This window comes from Cetorhinus maximus, chromosome 7, assembly GCF_964194155.1.
Source record: "Cetorhinus maximus chromosome 7, sCetMax3.hap1.1, whole genome shotgun sequence".
Classification (NCBI taxonomy): domain Eukaryota; kingdom Metazoa; phylum Chordata; class Chondrichthyes; order Lamniformes; family Cetorhinidae; genus Cetorhinus; species Cetorhinus maximus.
The window spans coordinates 8,404,489-8,424,240 of NC_135885.1; the positions used below are offsets into that span (position 1 = coordinate 8,404,489).

Below are 19,752 nucleotides of genomic sequence, written 5' to 3' on the forward strand. Positions count from 1 at the left end.
CTTTCCTTGATGTCACACAATCTTCACTGACCCCCGATGTGCTGGTTCCCGATTTTGTCTTTTCTCGTTACTCCACACATCCATCTCAGCATCCCCAACTCATTAGTATTCAGCCGTTGTTCCTTTTTCCTTCATGTTACCTGAGTTTCTGCACTAAATAGCAAAGCCAGTCTTTCACCTGTCTTGTAGGTTCTTCCATTAAGTTGCAGTGATACTTCACTGGCGCATAACACCTCACTACACTTCTTCCAATTACTATTTTGTTTATTCGTTCACGGGATGTGGGCTTCGCTGGCTGGGTCAGCATTTTTTGCCCATCCCTAATTGCCCTTGAGAAGGTGGTGGTGAGCTGCCTTCTTGAACCGCTGCAGTCCATGTGGTGGAGGTACACCCACAGTGCTGTTAGGGAGGGAGTTCCAGAATTTTGATCCAGCAAAAGTGAAGGAACAGCAATATATTTCCAAGTCGGGATGGTGAGTGACTTGGAGGTGAACTTCCAGGTAGTGATGTTCCCATCTATCTGTTGCCCTTGTCCTTCTAGATGGTAGTGGTCATGGGTTTGGAAGGTGCTGTCGAAGGAGCCTTGGTGAGTTCCTGCAGTACATTTTGTCTCCAACCAGAGCTAATCCATTGCTTGATTTCCATTCCCATACTCGTCTTCCTTAGAACAAGATTGAGAAAATTAAATCCAAGGGGACGTAGGTCTGTAAAGTGACAGCATTACATAGATGGAGGAATAGCACTGCTTCCCTGGTGCATTAAGACTTGTCTGCATGAGACTGGTGTTAAAATGTAATACTGGTTAGATGTTATTTCCCCTACATCTAGTCTGTGCTAACCTGAGCTGGAGATGCTGAATCTTGGATGCTAAAATTTCCATGCTAAAATCAGCAGTCCTATGAGCACAAAGGAAGAAAAGAAGCACAAAATATATATTATTTAAATTATTCATTCATGAGATGTGGGCATCACTGGTTAGGCTTAATTGTTCACAGGGCGTTTAAGGGTCAACCACTCCTTCTTCCCTAAAGGACATTAATGAACCAGATGGGTTTTTACTACAATCGGCAGTGGTTTCATGGTCATCATCAGACTTTTAATTCCAGATTTTTATTGAATTCAAATTTCACCATTTGCCGCAGTGGGATTTGAACCCAGGTCTCCCAAGCATTACCCTGGGTCCCTGGATTATGGGTACAGTGACAATATCACTACACCACCACCTCCCCATATTTGTTGAAAGAGTGAATGTTCTCCCCTTCACCAGTGAAGCCCTTTTTGTATCATCTTTATTAACCAAGAACCCAAACATGCTTTGCATCTTTTTCTGCCTGCCAGACTTCAGGTGTGTTGTTTAGATGTAGGTGTCATGATACTAGTTGATTGTGGTAGTGGACTCCAGTATTAGATACTGTACGGTACTCTGTACGAGATAGGGGGGGCCACCTGACCTGGGGGGTTGAAGGTCAGATAGCACAGGTTGGAGCCTGCCTCGCTAGATTTCAGTTACTGCAGAGATATGTGTTTATGTTAGGAAAACGTGTTATCAATAAAGTTAGCTCAGCTACAATGTCGACGGCCTGTGGGCATCATTGAAATAAAAAAACAAGACAGTTGGCTCAGTCTTTTACTGGACCACAGGTTGATTTAGAAACCTTGGTCAGTGTGAAGTTCTATGGGAGCAGGGCTGCTGTATTCTCTTCATTCCCGTTCACCTCCAGAATGGGGTGGCGCGAACACTTGCTTTAATTCCTTAGCCCCTGTGCTCTGAATGCTGGAAAAGGTTACAATTCTACACCAAGGTCCTGCACTGAATTCAGCTAATACCAAACGGGTAGTGACCATAACATTTTTTTCTTTCTTAAATCATATTTTGATCTCTGCATTGGAACCAAAGGCAAATGTTGGTTTGAAGGGAAAATGCTCGCCTTTATATAGTGCCTTTCACGATCTTCAGATATCCCAAAGCACACTACCGCCAATGAAGTACTTTTTGAAGTGTAGCCATTGTCGTAATGTAGGAAACACAGCAGCCAATTTGCTCACAGTAAGCTCCTAAAGATAGCAATGTGATTATGTCCAGATAATCTGTTTTGCTGATGTTGATTGAGGGATCAATATTGGCCAGGACACCTGGGAAACTCCCTTGGTCATCTTCGAAATAATCCCACCTGAGAGAGAGCCATTACCCAATAGGCTACTCTCTCCCATCCCCTCCTGCACAATCTTATTTCCTTCTAATTGAAGATTGAGGGGCATTTCCCAAGTTGTTCCCAGGCAAAGTTGCTCCCTGTGACAAAGTTAGCTTTAACAAAGCCAGTTAGCTTAACATCTGTCATAGGGAAAATGTTGGAAGCTATTATTGAAGATGTTATGGCAGGGCACTTAAAAAAAAAAATTCAAGGCAGTCTGGCAGAGTCAATGTGGTTTTGTGAAAGTGAAATCATGTTTAACCAATTTATTAGAGTTCTTCGAAGGAGCTACAAGTGCTGTGGATCAAGGAGAACCAGTAGATGCACTGTACTTAGATTTCCAGAAGGCATTTTGATAAGGTGTCACATCAAAGGTTATTACAGAAAATAAAAGCTCCTGGTGTAGGAGATAACATATTGGCATGGATAGAAGATTGGCTAGCTACAGGAAAAGGGGAATAGCCATAAATGGGTCTTTGTCTGGTTGGCAGGATGTAATGAGTTGTGTGCCACAGGGATCAGTGCTGGGGACTCAACTTTTTACAATTTATATAAATGACTTGGGTGTAGGGACCAAAAGTATGGTTGTTACATTTGCTGATGATATAAAGGTAGGTAGGAAATGAAATTGTGAAGAGGACATAGGGAGGCTGCAAGGGGACATAGGTTAAGTGAATGGGCAAAGATCTGGCAAATGGAGTATAATGTGGGAAAATGTAAAATTGTCCATTTTGGCAGGTAGAATAAAAATGAAGCTTATTATTTAAATGATGAGAGATTGCAGAGCTCTTGAGATGCAGAAAGGTCTGGGTGTCCTAGTGCATGAATCATAAAAGGTTAGAATGCAGTACACCAAGTAATTAGGAACGCTAATAGAATGTTATTGTATATTATGAGGGGAATTGATTACAAAAGCAGGGAGGTTATTTAGTTGGGCAGGACACTGGTGAAACCACATCTAGGGAGGTTATTTAGTTCGGCAGGACACTGGTGAGACCACACCCAGAGTACTGTGTACAGTATTGGTCTCTTTATTTAAGGAAGGTTGTAAATACATTAGAAGCAGTTCAGAGAAGATTTACTAAACTAATACCAGAAATGGGCGGGTTGTCTTATGAGAAAAGATTGGACAGGCTAGGCTTGGATCCACTGGAGTTTAGAAGAGTAAGAGGTAACTTGATTGAAACATAAGATCCTGAGGGGTCTTGAGAGGGTGGATGTGGAGAAGATGTTACCTCTTGTGGGGGGGGTCACTGTTTAAAAATAAGGGGTCACCCATTTAAGGTAGAGATGAGAAGAAATTTTCTGAGGGTAGTCACACTCTTCTCAAAGGCAGAGGAAGCAGAGCCTTTGAATGTTTTAAGGCAGGGAGTGAAAGGTTATCTGGGTAGGCAGAAGGTTATGGTTAGACCAGCCATGATCTTGTTCAGTGGCGGAGCAGGCTCTGTGGGCCGAGTGGCCTACTCCTGCTCCTAACCCTTAAGTTCGTATGTAAGTGTTTGAAATAGCGGACACGAGATTTCAAAATTAAGGGAGTAAGGAATCTCTGTTGCATAAAAGGGTGATTACTTGCCTTTGAATGAAATTGAGAGGCAGCATGATGTATTGCTGGAGAGGGAAAAGCTCACGGGGCATAGTGAGAAGGAGGGCTTTGAATCAATAGCTGCTGACTCATTCCTTCCGATTATTGTCCAGGAATTGTGAAGTGGTCCTTAGCTAGAAATGCACTGATGAGTGGGCCCCACAGATGGATAATTTAAATAGTTCCTCGTTGAGTTCTCCAAATCTTGCCTCTTGCGCATTCCAAATGTTTCATTGCTCCATCATTGGTGGTTGTGCTATCAGCTGCCTGGACCCTAGCCTCTGGAATTCCCTTTGAAGAAGTTCCTTTTAAAAACCTACCTCTTTGACCAAGCTTCTGGTCACCTGCCCTAACGTCTCTGTCCATGTGTGACTCGGTGTCCAGTTTTATTTTCTAATGCTCCTGCGAAGCACCTCAGGATCTTTTTACTATTTTAAAGGTGCCGGTTCTTGCCATTGTGATGGTGCTGAGACCAGTGACTGGCTGTTGGAGAGCAGCGCTGTTTTTTTTTCCCCCCCTCCACCCACGGGAGGGTTTATCAGAGATTCTCAGCTGTTGCTGTATCGGGAAGTTGCTTTGTTCATTATTGTTTATTGCTGAGGACAGCAGGAGAGCTCTGCTTCCTGAGAGGAAACTCCAGATCTTCTGATGGGCCAGTGATGATCGTAGAAGGCCATTGCCATGGCAACGTCGGAAAAACTTGAGGGCGTGTGCTGAGAGATTTTTTAATGCATTTTTAGGATTGAAATCAAGTAGAATGGGACGGGATTGAATTAAAGTAGATTGACTCAAAGGGAAAAAATAGTGGTCCTGAATTTTTCTGGCTGCATTTGGCTCTTTGAAACTTTCATTCTGTTTATCTTCTAATTGCATTATAGCACTGAATATTCACTTTTTTAATGTTTTTAATGCAGATTCAAATCCGTATTGGTCTACACCCAATCGTCAGTAAGTGCTTTGTCACAACTAGACAGCCTTAGCTGAGGTAAAAGACTGTAGGAGCAGGCAGGGTTTGCCCCATGAACTTAATTGACCACTTGTGGGTGAGACGAATCTCCCCTGCAAATGGCTAAGCCCTACTCCAACCGTGGGTTTCAATGTAAATTGTTGGTCCGTGAGTTTGAGAATTTCATGGAGTTACGAAGGTTCATTTCCTGGAGAGGACACTAGTAACTCTTCTACCAGCTAAGATTCGGCCACAATGGCAGCAGTGCATGGAGAAATCCTTGGTCCAGACCAAGAACAACCCGCAGCTCTCAATCTAACTGCAGAGAGCTCTCCTCAACAGGAACAGGAATAGGCCGTTCAGCCCCTCCATCACCTAGATCACGGTTGACCTGTACCTTAACTCTATTCACACTGTGGTAAAGTAAGATACCTGGTACCTTTAAGAGAATGCAAGTGTACTGATCATGTGACAGCACTGACAAATCACTGTACAGCATGGGAACTGTAAGCCTAGTTCTGGAGGTTTCTGAGTGAGCACGTATGATCTGGTGCTCTGCCCTATGTCTGAATGAACCATCACTGTTTACTCTTAGTTCAGTCTCTCCCTGTTATTGATTGAAAGCAGCAATTGAGGAGAACGTAGGAAGGCGTGCAGTTAGAGTTCATTGGTCAACCAAACTCATTTACCCAAGACATAAAACATGCCTTGGTTCCTTATTCCCTAATACCCCTCATCTCTTAATTTTGGTGAAATTTTCAATTAACTTAGACTCCCAGGTTTTATAGGGGCGAATATTACAAATGTCTAATGATTCTAGATCGGTCTGTTGCTAAAATGACAGTAGGAAATGTTATATATTAACAAAGATCTATGCTGTTGAAAGGGGAGATGGGGTATATGCTGGTATTCAATGGAGCAGAGTTTTATTGAATAAGAGTAGTTTGGTGAGCGGTGGATTATTTTTTTGAATACTTATCTTGGGTGTTTTTCAGGATCACCACGATATGTTGCTGGAGATCGAGAGAGACAAGGCAATCACAGACAAGGTCATCCTCATTCAGAAAGTGGTTCGAGGATTCAAAGACAGGTAGGGCTCATCAAAAAAAGACTGAAGCAGCCCACCTTTATTCAAAAGGCCCAAACCTATTGAATCCTACTTGGCGGAATCTCTTGAATGTTGCTGTCAGACCACAAAGAAAATTACTGGTATTTCAGTGGAGAGACGTCATTTGACCCACTGTGTCTATGTTTAGTCTAATCCTATTTCCCTGTTACTACACAAGGTCAGCTAGCAACATTGACAGTTTCTATTTGACTATGAATATGAAACATGAGCGATGCTATTCCTGAGGTTGAATAGGGGAGGGAGCTTATGATCATGTGATGACATCAACACTCTTTGAATCCAAATCCCTACACTTTAAAGCCAAAGATTTTACAGGGATTTGATCTTAATACATTAGAACGTTTTAATCATATTTCATTTTTTAATGATTAAAATAAAAGTTAGCTATGCAATTTTGTTTGAATACCATTCACTACATCAAGAGCATGGGATTTAGGGGAGACAGTGGTTTAGTGGTAATGTCACTGGACTAGTAATCCAATCCCCAGGCTAATGGCCTGGGGGTATTGGTTCAAATCCCACCATGGTAGCTTGTAGAATTTTAATTCAATTAATAAACTCTGGAATTGAAAGCTAGTTTTGATCATGGTGATAGTTTCACAATCATCAGTTGTCATAAAAACACATCTGGTTCACTAATGTCTTTTTGGGAAAGAAATCTGCTGTCCTTTCCTGGTCTGGCCTATATGTAAATCTAGACCTTCAGCAATGCAGTTGACCTTTAACTGCCCTCTGCAATGGTCTAACAAGCCACTCAGTTCAAGGGCAATTAGGGATGAGTAATCAATGTTGGCCTTGCCAGTGATGCCCACATCCCATGAATGAATAAAACAAAAAATTTCCAGATGAGAAAAGACCAAAATCCATGTGGTTCACCTTCTACCATTCTGGCAGTCACAAGATGCAACATAATGGAGTTCTTGACCAACCCAAGCGATCGCTATCGATTAGACTACAACAGACAAGAGATGAAGAAAAGCACCAGTGGTGGAGAGCTTGGGGAACCATGATCCAAACTCACCTATTTCTCCCAAGCACAGCACACTGGTCACATTATTCTTATGTAGCATTCCAAGATTGTTTTCTAGAAGAAATCTAATTTGGATTGAAATGAATCAATATTAATGGCTTCCACTAGAGAGCCTCTTTCATGGATTGACCACACACTCACTGAAATATTGGGCTGTATTTTACGTCCCCCCTCACCTGATGGCAGTGTCTGTTTTGTATATTTGATGTCAGGGGAAGCTCATAAAATAAAGCAGGTGGCCAGCCCACCACCTTCCTACCCACCCTCGAGCTCCCTCCCATATTACGGTGGGCAGGTAAGGCCTCAGGCAGCCTGCCTGCCCTTGGGCCTATTGAAACCCTTAAGTGGCCAATTAATAGCCACTTGTGATGACCTCCTATAGGATTGAAACACTGAAGAGACGTGTAATAATGAGCTGAAAGCTATGACATTTGAGTAATCTGCAGGAAACTGTTGGAACACCCACTGATGAAAAACCTGAGCTTGTCCCAGCCAAACCGGTGTGTCTGGTCACCCTCATTAAGGCTGCCTTCAGAGCAACATCGCTGCAGGGCGGCCGGGTTTCGGGTGGGCAGGCTAACCGCAGATTTTTTTGTGTTTGGGGGTGGGAGGGGAATATGCTCCCCACCCCCCTGCCCTGCTCCGGTAAAATCTACCCTAGTGTTTCTCTAGCCTGGTTTTTGAAATTGAGAGTGAGAGATACGTGCTCTACCTGACATCCGGTCCTTAGCTTGTTGTCTGCTGATGCTTCACCCTGAGCCGTTTCCTTTGTTTTTTTTTAACTGGTGGTTTAATCATTGCCTCCCACTGTCAGGGGCAGGGCGAGGAGGCAGGCCCCAGTCTGCCTCAGCCAGAATGGGAATCAAACCTCAACCACATGCCGACCGCCTAGCTAACTGCGCTAACTGGCCCCCCAACTTTTGTAATTGCCCTGTTTTGTATACAGGCAGTGTCCTCGGGTTTTACTGCTCATGATAAGCTGAAGCAGTTGGCTGTGCTGTGCGTTATCCAGACCCTTTATTGATTCCTGAAATAGCAATCGCATCACCTCCACCCCCCAACCTCAACTTTCTCTCTTCGGGTGAGAATATGCCCAATTTACATGATCACTTCCCATCATCCAATCTTTCCATCACCTCCATCATTCTGGTTTTGTTTTATTTATTCATTCATGGGATGTGGGTGTTGCTGGCGTGGCCAACCTTTATTGCCCGTTCAGAATTGCCCTTGCGAAGGCGGTGGTGAGCTGCCGTCTTGAACCGCTGCAGTCCATGTGGTGCAGGTACACCCACAGTGCTGTTAGGAAGGGAGTTCCAGGATTTTGACCCAGCGACAGTGAAGGAACGGTGACCTAAGGTGGGATTTTCTGGTCCCACTCCAGGTGGAAAATTCCACCCGTAGTTCCAAGTCAGGGTGGTGAGTGACTTTGAGGGGAACTTGCAGGTGGTGGTGTTCCCATGCATCTGCTGCCCTTGTCCTTCTAGGTGGCAGAAGCTGCAGGTTTGGAAGGAGCCTTGGTGAATTGCTGCAATGCATCTTGTAGACGGTACACACTGCTGCCACTGTGCACCGGTGGTGGAGGGAGTGAATGTTTAAGGTAGTGGATGGGGTGTTAATTGAGCGGGCTGCTTCATCCTAGATGGTGTCGAGCTTTCTGAGTGTTGTTGGAGCTGCACTCATCCGGGCAAGTGGAGAGTATTCCATCACACTCCTGACGTATGCCTTGTAAGTGGTGGACAGGCTTTGGGGAGTCAGGAGGTGGATTTGCCCTACTTTATGTAGACAGGACATAGCTGGGCAATTTTCCAGATTTATTCATTGAATCTAAATTCCTCCAGTTGCTGTGGTGGGATTAGAACCCATGTCCTCAGAACACCAGCTTGGGCTGGTGACATGACCACTATGCCAACGCCTCTTCCTCGGTTGCTGTCTTCTGTTCCCTGTCAATAGCTGCACACATTGTTCTAAATATAGGTCACAACAATGATTTATAAAGGGACTCTCACTATTTTGGCTGGGCTATGACTTTTTAGTAATATGTCAACATCTGATTTGCTTTTCTCATTCCACCATTGAGCATTGGAATTAATTCGCCAGGATCTAGAATAATTTAAATCCGGAAAAGCTCCTTGACCCATCAATCCAGCTCCTTCCGTTGTTCACATGACCATGAACTCCACTTTATTTATTTTAATATGAGAGGATGTTCCGTATCCCTGATTCCTAATGTACATCGAATTATGTAGAATTTACAGCACAGGAACAGGCCATTTGGCCCAACAAGTCTCTGCTGGTGTTTATGCTGAACACAAGCCTCCTCACAACCTACTTTTTTCCTGAGGTGATCAGCATTCCCTTCCATTTCTTTCACTCTCGTACTTACCTGGCTTCCCCTGCAACTCATGTGTGTTATTCGCCTCAACCGCTCACCACATGGCCTGCAGCGGTTCAAGAAGGCGGCTCACCACCACCACCACCACCACCACCACCACCCCATGGGGAATGAGGGATGGGCAATAAATGCTGGCAGGGCCAGCGAAGCCCACACCCTGTGAAAGAATAAATAAAAATAAAAAAGCAAGCTCCAGCCCCTGGGTAAGGAAGTTTCTCCTGAATTCTCAATTGGATTTATCAGTGGCGATCTTATATTTATGGTCCCCAAGATCCAGTCTTTGTTTCAGGTTTCTCCAACAAGCACAATTTTAAAGGCCAACTACGTTCAGCCTGTTAGGTTTTCCTGGCTTGTTATAACCCCTCAATTCTGCTAGCATCAACGTAAATCACTGTTTGCACCTTCTCTGGTGCCTCGGTTCCTTTTCTCTGAGTGAAATTTCACGACGTCTTAACTTGCCTCTCACCTGCTACAACACTGGCATCTGCCTGGCTATGTGGAAAATTGCCCAGGTATGTCCCATACACACAAAGCGGGACAGAACCAAACCAGCCAATTATCACCCCATCAGTCTACTCTCAATCGTCAGTAAAGTGATGGAAGGGGTTATCAACAGTGCTATCAAGCAGCACTTGCTTAGCAATAACCTGCTCACTGTTGCTCAGTTTGGGTTCAGCCAGGGTCACTCAGCTTCTTACCTCATTACAGCCTTAGTTCAAACGTGGAGAAAAGCGCTGAACTCCCGAGGTGAGGTGAGAGCAACTGCCTTTGACATCAAGGCAGCATTTGACCAAATGTGCCTTGATGGAGCCCTAGCAAAACTGGAGTCAATGGGGGTGGGTGGGGGGAACTCTCCACTGGCTGGAGTCATACCTAGCACAAAGGAAGATGGCTGTGGTTGTTGGAGGTCAACATCTCAGCTCCAGGACATTATTACAGGAGTTCCTCAGGATAGTGTTCACGGCCCAACCATCTTCAGCTGCTTCAGCAATGACCTTCCTTCCATCATAAGATCAGAAGTGGGGGTGTTCGCTGATGATTGCACCATGTTCAGCACCATTTGCGACTCCTCAGATGCTGAAGCAGTCCATGTCCAAATGCAGCAAGATCTGGACAATATCCAGGCTTGGGCTGACAAGTGGCAAGTAACATTCATACCACACAAGTGCCAGGCAATGACCATCTCCAACAAGAGACAATCTAACCGTTGCTCCATGACATTCAATGGCATCACCATCACTGAATCCCCCATTATCAACATCCTGGGGATTACCATTGACCAGAAACTGAACTGGAATAGCCATATAAATACTGTGGCTACAAGAGCAAGTCAAAGGCTAGGAATCATGCGACGAATAACTCACCTCCAGACTCCCCAAAGCCTGTCCAGCAGCTACAAGGCACAAGTCAGGAGTGTGATGGAATAATCTCCACTTGCCTGGATGAATGCAGCTTCAACAACACTCAAGAAACTTGGCATCATCCAGGACAAAGCAGCCCGCTTGATTGGCACTACATCCACAAACGTTCACTCCCTCCACCACCGACACACAGTAGCAGCAGTGTGTACCATCTACAAGATGCACTGCAGGAATTCACCAAGGCTCCTTAGAAAGTACCTTCCAAACCCACAACCACAAACACCTAGCTGGACAAGGGCAGCAGACACGTGGGAACACCACCACCTGGGAGTTCCCCTCCAAGCCACTCTCCATCCTGACTTGGAAATATATCGCCGTTCCTTCCCTATCACCAGGGCAAAAACATTGAAGTCCCTCCCTAACAGCACTATGGGTGTACCTACACCACATGGACTGCAGTGGTTCAAGTTAGCAGCTTGCCACCACCTTCTCAAGGGCAGCTAGGCATGGGCAATAAATGCTGGCCCAGCCAGCGAAGCCCACATCCTGCGAATGAATAAAAGAAAACATCAAAGAACTAGTTCCAAATAAGATTGAACGGATAAATGTCTCCTCTCTGACTGCAAGGGTTTCCAAAATTCAACTGATTATTGAAGCATCAGAAATTTCTCAAAAATTATTGCACTTGCTCACTGAGGTTCACAGACATGGGACGTGGCTGGTGTGGGAAAACTTGTGGATGCCCTTCTATAGTGGATGTTTTTATGAACCTTACGCTCACAGAAGAGGCAGGTTTTAAAAAAACGAAAGACTTGCATTTAAATAGCATCCTCCCTGCCTTAGGATGTGTTAAAGCTGCAGTCAAGGAAATGTGGAGACCAGTTTTGTGCACAGCAAGATCCCACAGCAGCAATGTGCTAATGGCAATCTGTATTAGTGATATAAACAGCAAATGGCCTTTACTGCAAGGCTGATAGAGTATGAAAGTGGAGAAGTCTTGTTACAACTGTACAGGGCATTGGTGAGACCCCACGCCTGGAGTACTGCATACAGTTTTGGCCTCCTTGTTTAAGAAGGGATATACTTGCATTGGAAGCAGTTCGGAGAAGGTTCACTCGGCTAATACCTGGGATGAAGCGGTTGCTTTAGGAGGAAAGGTTGAGCAGTTTGGGCCTATACTGATTGGACGTTAGAAGAATGAGAGATGATTTTATTGAAACATGTAAAACTCTGGAGGGGATTCTCAAGGTAGATGCTGAGAGGATGTTTCCCCTTGTGAGGGATTCTAGAACTAGGGGATGTAGTCTAAAAATAAGGGGTCTCCCACTGAAGGCAGCGATGAGGAGGAATTTGTCGCCTGAGCGTCACCTATCTTTGAAATTTTCTAACCCAGAGAGCTGTGGAGACTGCTTCAGTGAATATATTCCAGGATGAGATAAAACAGATTATCAGTCTACAAGGTAAATCCAGGGATATGGGGACCAGGCAGGAAATTGGAGTTGAGGCTAAGATTAAATCAGCCATAACCTTTAATGAATGGCAGAATAAGCTTTGAGGGTCATACAGCCTACTCCTGTTTCTATTTCTTATGTCCTTATGAAACACTCCACAGATCAGGCAGCATCTGTGGAGCGAGAAGCAGAGTTAACAGTTTAGGCTGGGGATCTTTTGCAATTAACTCTATTCCACTCCCCACTGATGCTGAGTATTTCAGGCATTCTCCCTTTCAGATTTCCAGCATCCCTCAGTACTTTGCCCTTGAATTTGTTTTAGCGATGTTGGTTGAGGGATATATATCGGCCAGAAAATTCACTGCTACCCTTCGAAGTAGTGCCATGGAATCTTTTCACATCCACCTAAGAGGACAGGGGGAACCTCAGTTTAATGTCACCTCCATAAGATGGCACCAAGGCAATGCAGCACCCCCTCAGTACGGCACTGGGGGTGTCAGCCTAGATTGTATGCTCTCACTTCTTGAGTTGGATTTGAATCCACAACCTTCTAACTCTGAGGTGAGACTATAACCCACTGAGCCTAGTTGGAAAGCTTAAAATAGTGGGAAGCTTACTCTGTAACCGACCCATTCTTAACCAGTTGATAGCTATCCATGAACACTAATATGATATAGCGCTGTAGTTTTGTTGTAAGAAAACATGTTCGATTCTGGATTTTAAAAATTTCAAAATCTTCCACAGGTCAAACTTTGTTAAAATAAGAAAATCAGTGATGTTAATTCAGAAGTATTGGCGAGGATATCAGTGCCGGAAGAATTTCAGTGCAGTAAGTTAACTATTTCTCGTTAATTCTTAGCCTTTTTAATTAATTGTTCATGCGATGTGGGTGTAGCTGGCTGGGCCAGCATTTATTGCCCATCCCTAAATTGCCCTTGAGAAGGTGGTGGTGAGTCACTGCCTTGAGCCGCTGCAGTCCATGTGGCGTGGGTACACCCACAGTGCTGTTAGGGAGGGAGTATCAGGATTTTGACCCAGTGACAGTGAAGGAACGATGATATATTTCCAAGTCAGAATGGTGAGTGGCTTGGGGAACTTGCAGGTGGTGGTGTTCCCATGAGCCTGCTAAGTGGTAAAGGGCACATTTAGAATTTGCTGTCTAAGTAATTGTGCAAAGTCATGATTTGTAAGGCACACTCACGATTTTAGACTTATAATCCGAAAGACTATGAAATATGGTAACAAATTATGGGATGTATGTCTACTTTGGCTGATAAGGTCCTATATGTTATTGGTTGGACTGTCTCTGACCTTGTGTGTGAATCCTCTGTATAAAAAATGACCGATAATTTAGCATGCAAGAAAATCGAGGGAAAAGGTGGGAGAGCAGAGTCGAGCTAGGAGGTCTGCCATGACCTTATTGAATGGTGGCGCAGGTTCAAGGGGCCTCCTCCTTATGACGTGTTCAGAGAGCACAGGAATAGGTGGCGGAGAAAACATAAACGTGCACCTTGTTTTGTTTCTTCAACGTTTTCTTTGATCCTCGCACAGATGAGAATTGGATTCTCCAGACTGCAGGCCCTCTATCGATCCCGTAAGCTCTGCACCCAGTACCACTTCGCCCGCAAGAGAATCATCATGTTCCAGGCCCATTGTCGGGGTTACTTGGTGCGGAGAGCGTTCCGCCATTGCTTCTGGGCCGTCATCACCATTCAAGCCTGTGTCCGAGGCATGATCGCACGCAGACTCTACAAGCGGCTGAGAGGAGAGGTGAGTGCCTTTCCTGTAGGGGCGGGGGGGGTTTGATATTTGGAATGTGAACCCACCTTTGTGTAAAAAAGCAATAGGGAAGAGCTTGGATTTATGATAGCTTTCTTTATGCAGAGTGTTATGACGATCAGGAATGCACTGCCCACTCGGGAGTGAAAGCAGTTTCAACATTTTTAAGGGAATTAGGTATATATTTGAAAAATAAATATATGCAGGGCTACGGGGAAAGAGCAGGGGAATGGGGATTAATTGGATAGCCCTGTCAAAGAACTGACACAGGCACGATGGCCCGATTTGGCTGCCTTCTGTGCTTTGGCGATTCTATGTATCATGTCTCAGGATGCCCCACGCAGTGTCATGAAGTGCAGTGAAGTCCCTCTTGTAATGGATGCAGGAACTCCACTAACTACCACAGAAGGATTGCCAAAGCCTCAGGATTGCCCTGAAGTCTCCAGGAATTAAAGATTAATCTCTAGGACACTGCTGCATATAAACCTGTGAATAAAATCAAATGCGCCCATTTTCAAAAGGTAGTTTTTAAAATGTGTTTGCTTATGGGAGGTAAGTGTCGCTGGCGAGGCCAGCATTTATTGCCCATCCCTAAATTGCCCTCGAGAAGGTGATGGTGAGCGGAAAGTGCAAAGGAGTGGGACTAATTAGATTTGACATTCAAAGAACCAACAGGGCATAATGGGCTGAATGGCCTCCTCCTGTGCCCTATAATTTAGGGTGTGCGATCTTTCACTGTTGCTTCTCACACAACTGTCACTTCACATCCTCTGTTAAGCTGCATTGGCAACCTGCTCTGTAAACCAAGATCTTGTCGTCTCCCATGAATTTTTTGACTTGCCTTTGCAAGTAAGGCAGCTGCCACTTGTTGGATGCACTTTTTTTTTTAGATAGCTGACCAATTTTTGCCATGAGCAGATGCCAAAGTCAAAAGCAGCAGTGGCCTAAGTTTTGAGGTAAGTGACCCGTAAATGCAAGCCTTTCTGGATAAATATCTTCTTCCATTGTCCCACCTACAGTTCAGGTTCAAAGAAACAAACGTATTTGAAATCTAAAACCTGTGTCTCAACCTTGACAGTATCGTCGACGGCTTGAAGCAGAGAAGCTACGTCTCGCCGAAGAGGTGCGACTCCGCAAGGAGATGAGCAGCAAGAAAGCCAAGGAGGAGGCGGAGAGGAAACATCAGGTGGGTTGCTTGAATGATTTTTGTCCCAGTTTCCCGTGACTGGACGTGTAACCCGATGGCACCTGAGACCCTGATCGTTCTAAAACTTATTTGTCGGTTTGTATTGGTAAAACTGCTAAAGAGTAGCGTTGCTGTCTGCACTTGGCGCTTGATTCTTGGTCTGTACTGAGTTCACCAAAGGCAAAATAACTTCCCTCCAGATTAAGGAGGGAGAAGCGGTTCCACGACTATCAGGTTGGGACAAGTTGTCTTTTTTTTATTATTCTTTCACGGGTTGTGGGCGTCCCTAATTGTCCGTGAGAAGGTGGTGGTGAGCCGCCTACTTGAACGTGTACGTACACCCACAGTGCCGTTAGGAAGGGAGTTCCAGGATTTTGACCCAGTGACTGTAAAGGTGATAATAGTTCCAAGTCAGGATAGTGTGTGACTTAGAGGGGAATTTGCAGATGGTGATGTTCCCATGTGTCTGCTGCTCTTGTCCTTTATTAGGTGGTAGAAGCTGTAGGTTTGGAAGGTGCTGTCATAGGAGCCTTGGCAAGTCTCTGTAATATTGCCCGTCTCTGTCCCAATCTCAGCCCATCTTCTGCTGAAACCCTCTTCCATAATTTGCTACCTCCCAGATGCAACTATTCCAATGCTCTCCTGCCCAGCCTTCCTCCTTGGACCCTTCTGTAAACTTCAGCCTATCCAAAACTCTGCGATCCACATCATGAACTTGCACCGAGTCTCATTCATTCATCATCCCTACATTGGCCCCTGGCCTAGTGACACTCTTTTTAAAATTCTCACCCTCATGCTCAAGTCCGATCATGGCTTCACCCCTTTTGTAACCTCCACCAGCCCTACAACTCTCTGACCTGGTACATCTCTCGCCTCATTGGCCTCAACATTGGCAGCCATGCCTTCAGCTACCCAGACTCTAAGCTCTGAAATTCTGTTGTTAAACCCCTTTCCACCTCTCTTGCCTTGTTTTAAGATGTTCCTTAGAATCTACCTCTTTGTCAAAGCGTTTGGCCGCCTGTCCTCATGCTTTTTGCCTAATGGCTGTGTGTCATTTTAGTTTTTTGTGGTAGGATGTTGTACTGTACAAATACATAGTTCTATTGGCTGTAATGGCTATTGTAGCTCAAGGTCCTGACAACTTGCCATCTTGCTGATGAATGTGCATCTGGCTGAGGTACTGGGAGACTCCCTGCACCCTTGGAACTTAACTTAATGTGAAGGGCAGGGAGGAGATTGAGGGGATAATATTTCTGTTGGAAGACTCCTGAAGCCAGTGAAATTGTATTGGCTTGGCCGGTTGAACCAACTGTGCCACACTTGACTGACTTTGGTGAGGGTGGTCTTTGTGCAGTAGTCCTAGAGAGTGATTTTTTTTTGGCTGGACGCATTGTGCTCTCCTCTTCCCGCAGGAACGCCTCGCTCAATTGGCTCGTGAAGATGCCGAGAGGGAGATGAATGAGCGGAGGGAAGCCCGTCGGAAGAAAGAAATGGTGGAGCAGATGGAGAAGGCTCGCAATGAGCCCGTGAATGACTCTGAGATGGTGGATAAGATGTTTGGGTTTCTGGGCACGCCCACTGTACTGCCAGGACAGGAGGGACAAGCACCATCGGGGTTTGAGGTAGGAAAGTTAAAACCTTTTCTTAACTTGGCTTCAGTGATGACTGCTGAGCAAATGAGCCTAGAGGTGGAGCTGGAATGTGGGAATTGCAAGATTACAAATGACGAAGTGCGCTGAGTTCACTTCCTACAGTCCTGATAGTCTCAGTCTCAGAATGGAGTTGATGAATAATCCTGGCAATCCATCTCCATGATTAGTCTACAACAGACCCAGAACTGGGATGAGCAAATTCCCCATTTTGTAGGGAGCATAGGTCAAAAGTTATCCTTTTCCATCCTAAACAATGCAACATTTGCCAGACTACTCCAATATGGTATCCAAAATTGATTATTTTGATTATTGCCAAAAAGAGAGACATTTATTTTTATTCATTCACGGGATGTGGGCTTCGCTGGCTAGGCCAGCATTTATTGCCCATTCCTAATTGCCCTTGAGAAGGTGGTGGTGAACTGCTGCAGTCCATGTGGTGTAGATACGCCCACAGTGCTGTTAAGAAGGGAGTTCCAGGATTTTGACCCAGCGACAGTGAAGGAACGGCGATATATTTCCAAGTCAGGATGGTGAGTGGCTTGGAGGGGAACTTCCAGGTGGTGGTGTTCCCATGCGTCTGCTGCCCTTGTCCCCCTTATTGCTAAAACTTTTCATCTTGTACTCACCAGGACAAATGCAAGAAAGCCAAATCTCAAAACGATCACAGCGATTGGTGTTACAGGAGAAAAGGGGTGCTGATTGGTTGGCAAGGCGACTCTAGCACTGCCACACAGTTTTCTGCTGCTTTCTCCATGGCAGCACCTCAGCCAATCAGAGTTGACTTGCCAACCAATCAGCACCCTTTTTTTCCTGTAGTAAAAATTGTTGTGATCGTTTGAAATTTCACATTCTCGCATTTGTCCTAATGAGCACAGGGTGAAAAGTTCGGGTAGCATGTCCCTCTTTTCAATAGTATTCGAGTTCTGTGCTGCCAAACAATAGGTTCTTTTTTGAAAGGATCTAATGGAATTTGCATTCTAATGAATTAATACATTCTGCTTCCCCTGTGTCCCTAAGGAGCCTGTTCCATTGATAGGCCACTCACTCACGGGAACATTTGCCAGGATTTTATCAGCCCAGTGAAGGTGGGCTGGGAGGTAGGAGGAACAGAGAAATAAAGGTGCACAGCTTAGGGAGGAAAGCCTGCCACCTGTAGGCTGCAGGGGATATTCTTAGCAGTGGGAGCTGCAGCCAATTAATTGGCTTATTGACGGCCATTTCACTGGCACCCGAACAGCCTGTACTGCTGGAGAGTCTGCCAGCTGCACTCCCACTTGGCTTCCCAGGTGGAGGGGGGGGTGGTTGGGCCTTGGATTCCTCAGGCTGTGTGCCCGAAAGAGGGGATCCCTCTTCAGCAATGGCCGCCCATGTGGCTCCCGATGCCCAGCGCAGAAGGGTTCACCCCTCTGATCGCCAGGGTCTGCTGGGCCCCAGAACAACCGGAAAACAGCATTCCTACCTCCGATCCAAGGGTGCCTCAAGATGGAGGAGATATTTCATTCTCCTCGCAGCTTTAGCAGCGGCCACCTCTCGCAATGGCGCCGCAGAGCCGCCTCTGATTGGGCCAGCGGCATGGAAGGTTTGCCTACTGCCCTTAAATGGACTTTATTCACAGGATCACAGTGCAGAAGAGGCCCTTTGGCCCATCGAGTCTGCACCGACACGTGAGAAGCACCTGACCTACCTACCTAATCCCATTTACCAGCACTTGGTCCATAGCCTTGAATGTTATGATGTGCCAAGTGCTCATCCAGGTACTTTTTAAAGGATGTGAGGCAACCCGCCTCAACCACCCTCCCAGGCAGCGCGTTCCAGACTGTCACCACCCTCTGGGTAAAAAAGTTTTTCCTCACAACCCCCCCGCCTAAACCTCCTGCCCCTCACCTTGAACTTATGCCCCCTTGTGACTGACCCTTCAACTAAGGGGAACAGCTGCTCCCTATCCACCCTGTCCATGCCCCTCATAATCTTGTACACCTCGATCAGGTCGCCCCTCAGTATTCTCTGCTCCAACGAAAACAACCCAAGTCTATCCAACCTCTCTTCATAACTTAAATGTTTCATCCCAGGCAACATCCTGGTGAATCTCCTCTGCGCCCCCTCCAGTGCAATCACATCCTTCCTATAATGTGGCGACCAGAACTGCACACAGTACTCCAGCTGTGGCCTCACCAAGGTTCTCTACAACTCCAACATGATCTCCCTACTTTTGTAATCTATGCCTTGATTGATAAAGGCAAGTGTCCCATATGCCTTTTTCACCAACCCCACTAACATGCCCCTCCACCTTCAGAGATCTATGGACACACACGCCAAGGTCCCTTTGCTCCTCAGAACTTCCTAGTGCCATGCTATTCATTGAATACTTTCTTGTCAAATTACTCCTTCCAAAGTGTATCACCTCACACTTTTCAGGGTTAAATTCCATCTGCCACTTATCAGCCCATTTGACCATCCTGTCTATATCTTCCTGTAGCCCAAGACACTCAACCTCACTGTTAACCACCCGGCCAATCTTTGTGTCATCCGCAAACTTACTAATCCTCCCCCCCACGTAGTCACATATGATAAATAATAGGGGACTGAGCACAGATCCCTGTGGTACGCCGCTGGACACTGGCTTTCAGTCACTAAAGCATCCTTCTATCATCACCCTCTGCCTCCTACAGCTGTTCCTGAAAGCAGCCTCTTCATTGGTTGCCACTGGTAAAATAGCCATCGCAGTCTCAGGATTCAGGTCATGCATTACATCCTAATGGCAAGACTGCAGGGATTCACTCTTTATGCTAAAATTTCAGCCACTGTTTCCACAGATTAGTTTTCAAGTTCCCCTCCATTAAGCACTGGCCATGTCTTCTGGGTGTTTTGGGCAAGGAGTGATGGTCTAGATTATCCAATCCTTTTTAATTTTGGGATCCCAAAAACAGGACTTGTAATCACTTGACCTTTTTTTCTTTTCCCCAGAGAGAACATGCCCAATTTACGTAGTCATACCTCATAATCCAACCCCTCCGTCCCCTCAATCATTCGTTCTGTTTGCTCTAAGAGCTGA

General features: G+C 45.5%; 1 protein-coding gene across 1 annotated transcript in view; it reads left to right on the forward strand.

The window, feature by feature from the left end:
* Window positions 1-19,752, forward strand: part of myo7aa (myosin VIIAa) — a 198,058-nt gene that overhangs the window by 95,909 nt on the left and 82,397 nt on the right. Inside the window, exons 18-22 of the mRNA XM_078545043.1 lie at window positions 5,716-5,810; window positions 12,828-12,912; window positions 13,635-13,853; window positions 14,941-15,048; window positions 16,461-16,670. Of these exons, the coding sequence (XP_078401169.1) occupies window positions 5,716-5,810; window positions 12,828-12,912; window positions 13,635-13,853; window positions 14,941-15,048; window positions 16,461-16,670 (717 nt within the window). The remainder of the gene's footprint in view (window positions 1-5,715; window positions 5,811-12,827; window positions 12,913-13,634; window positions 13,854-14,940; window positions 15,049-16,460; window positions 16,671-19,752) is intronic.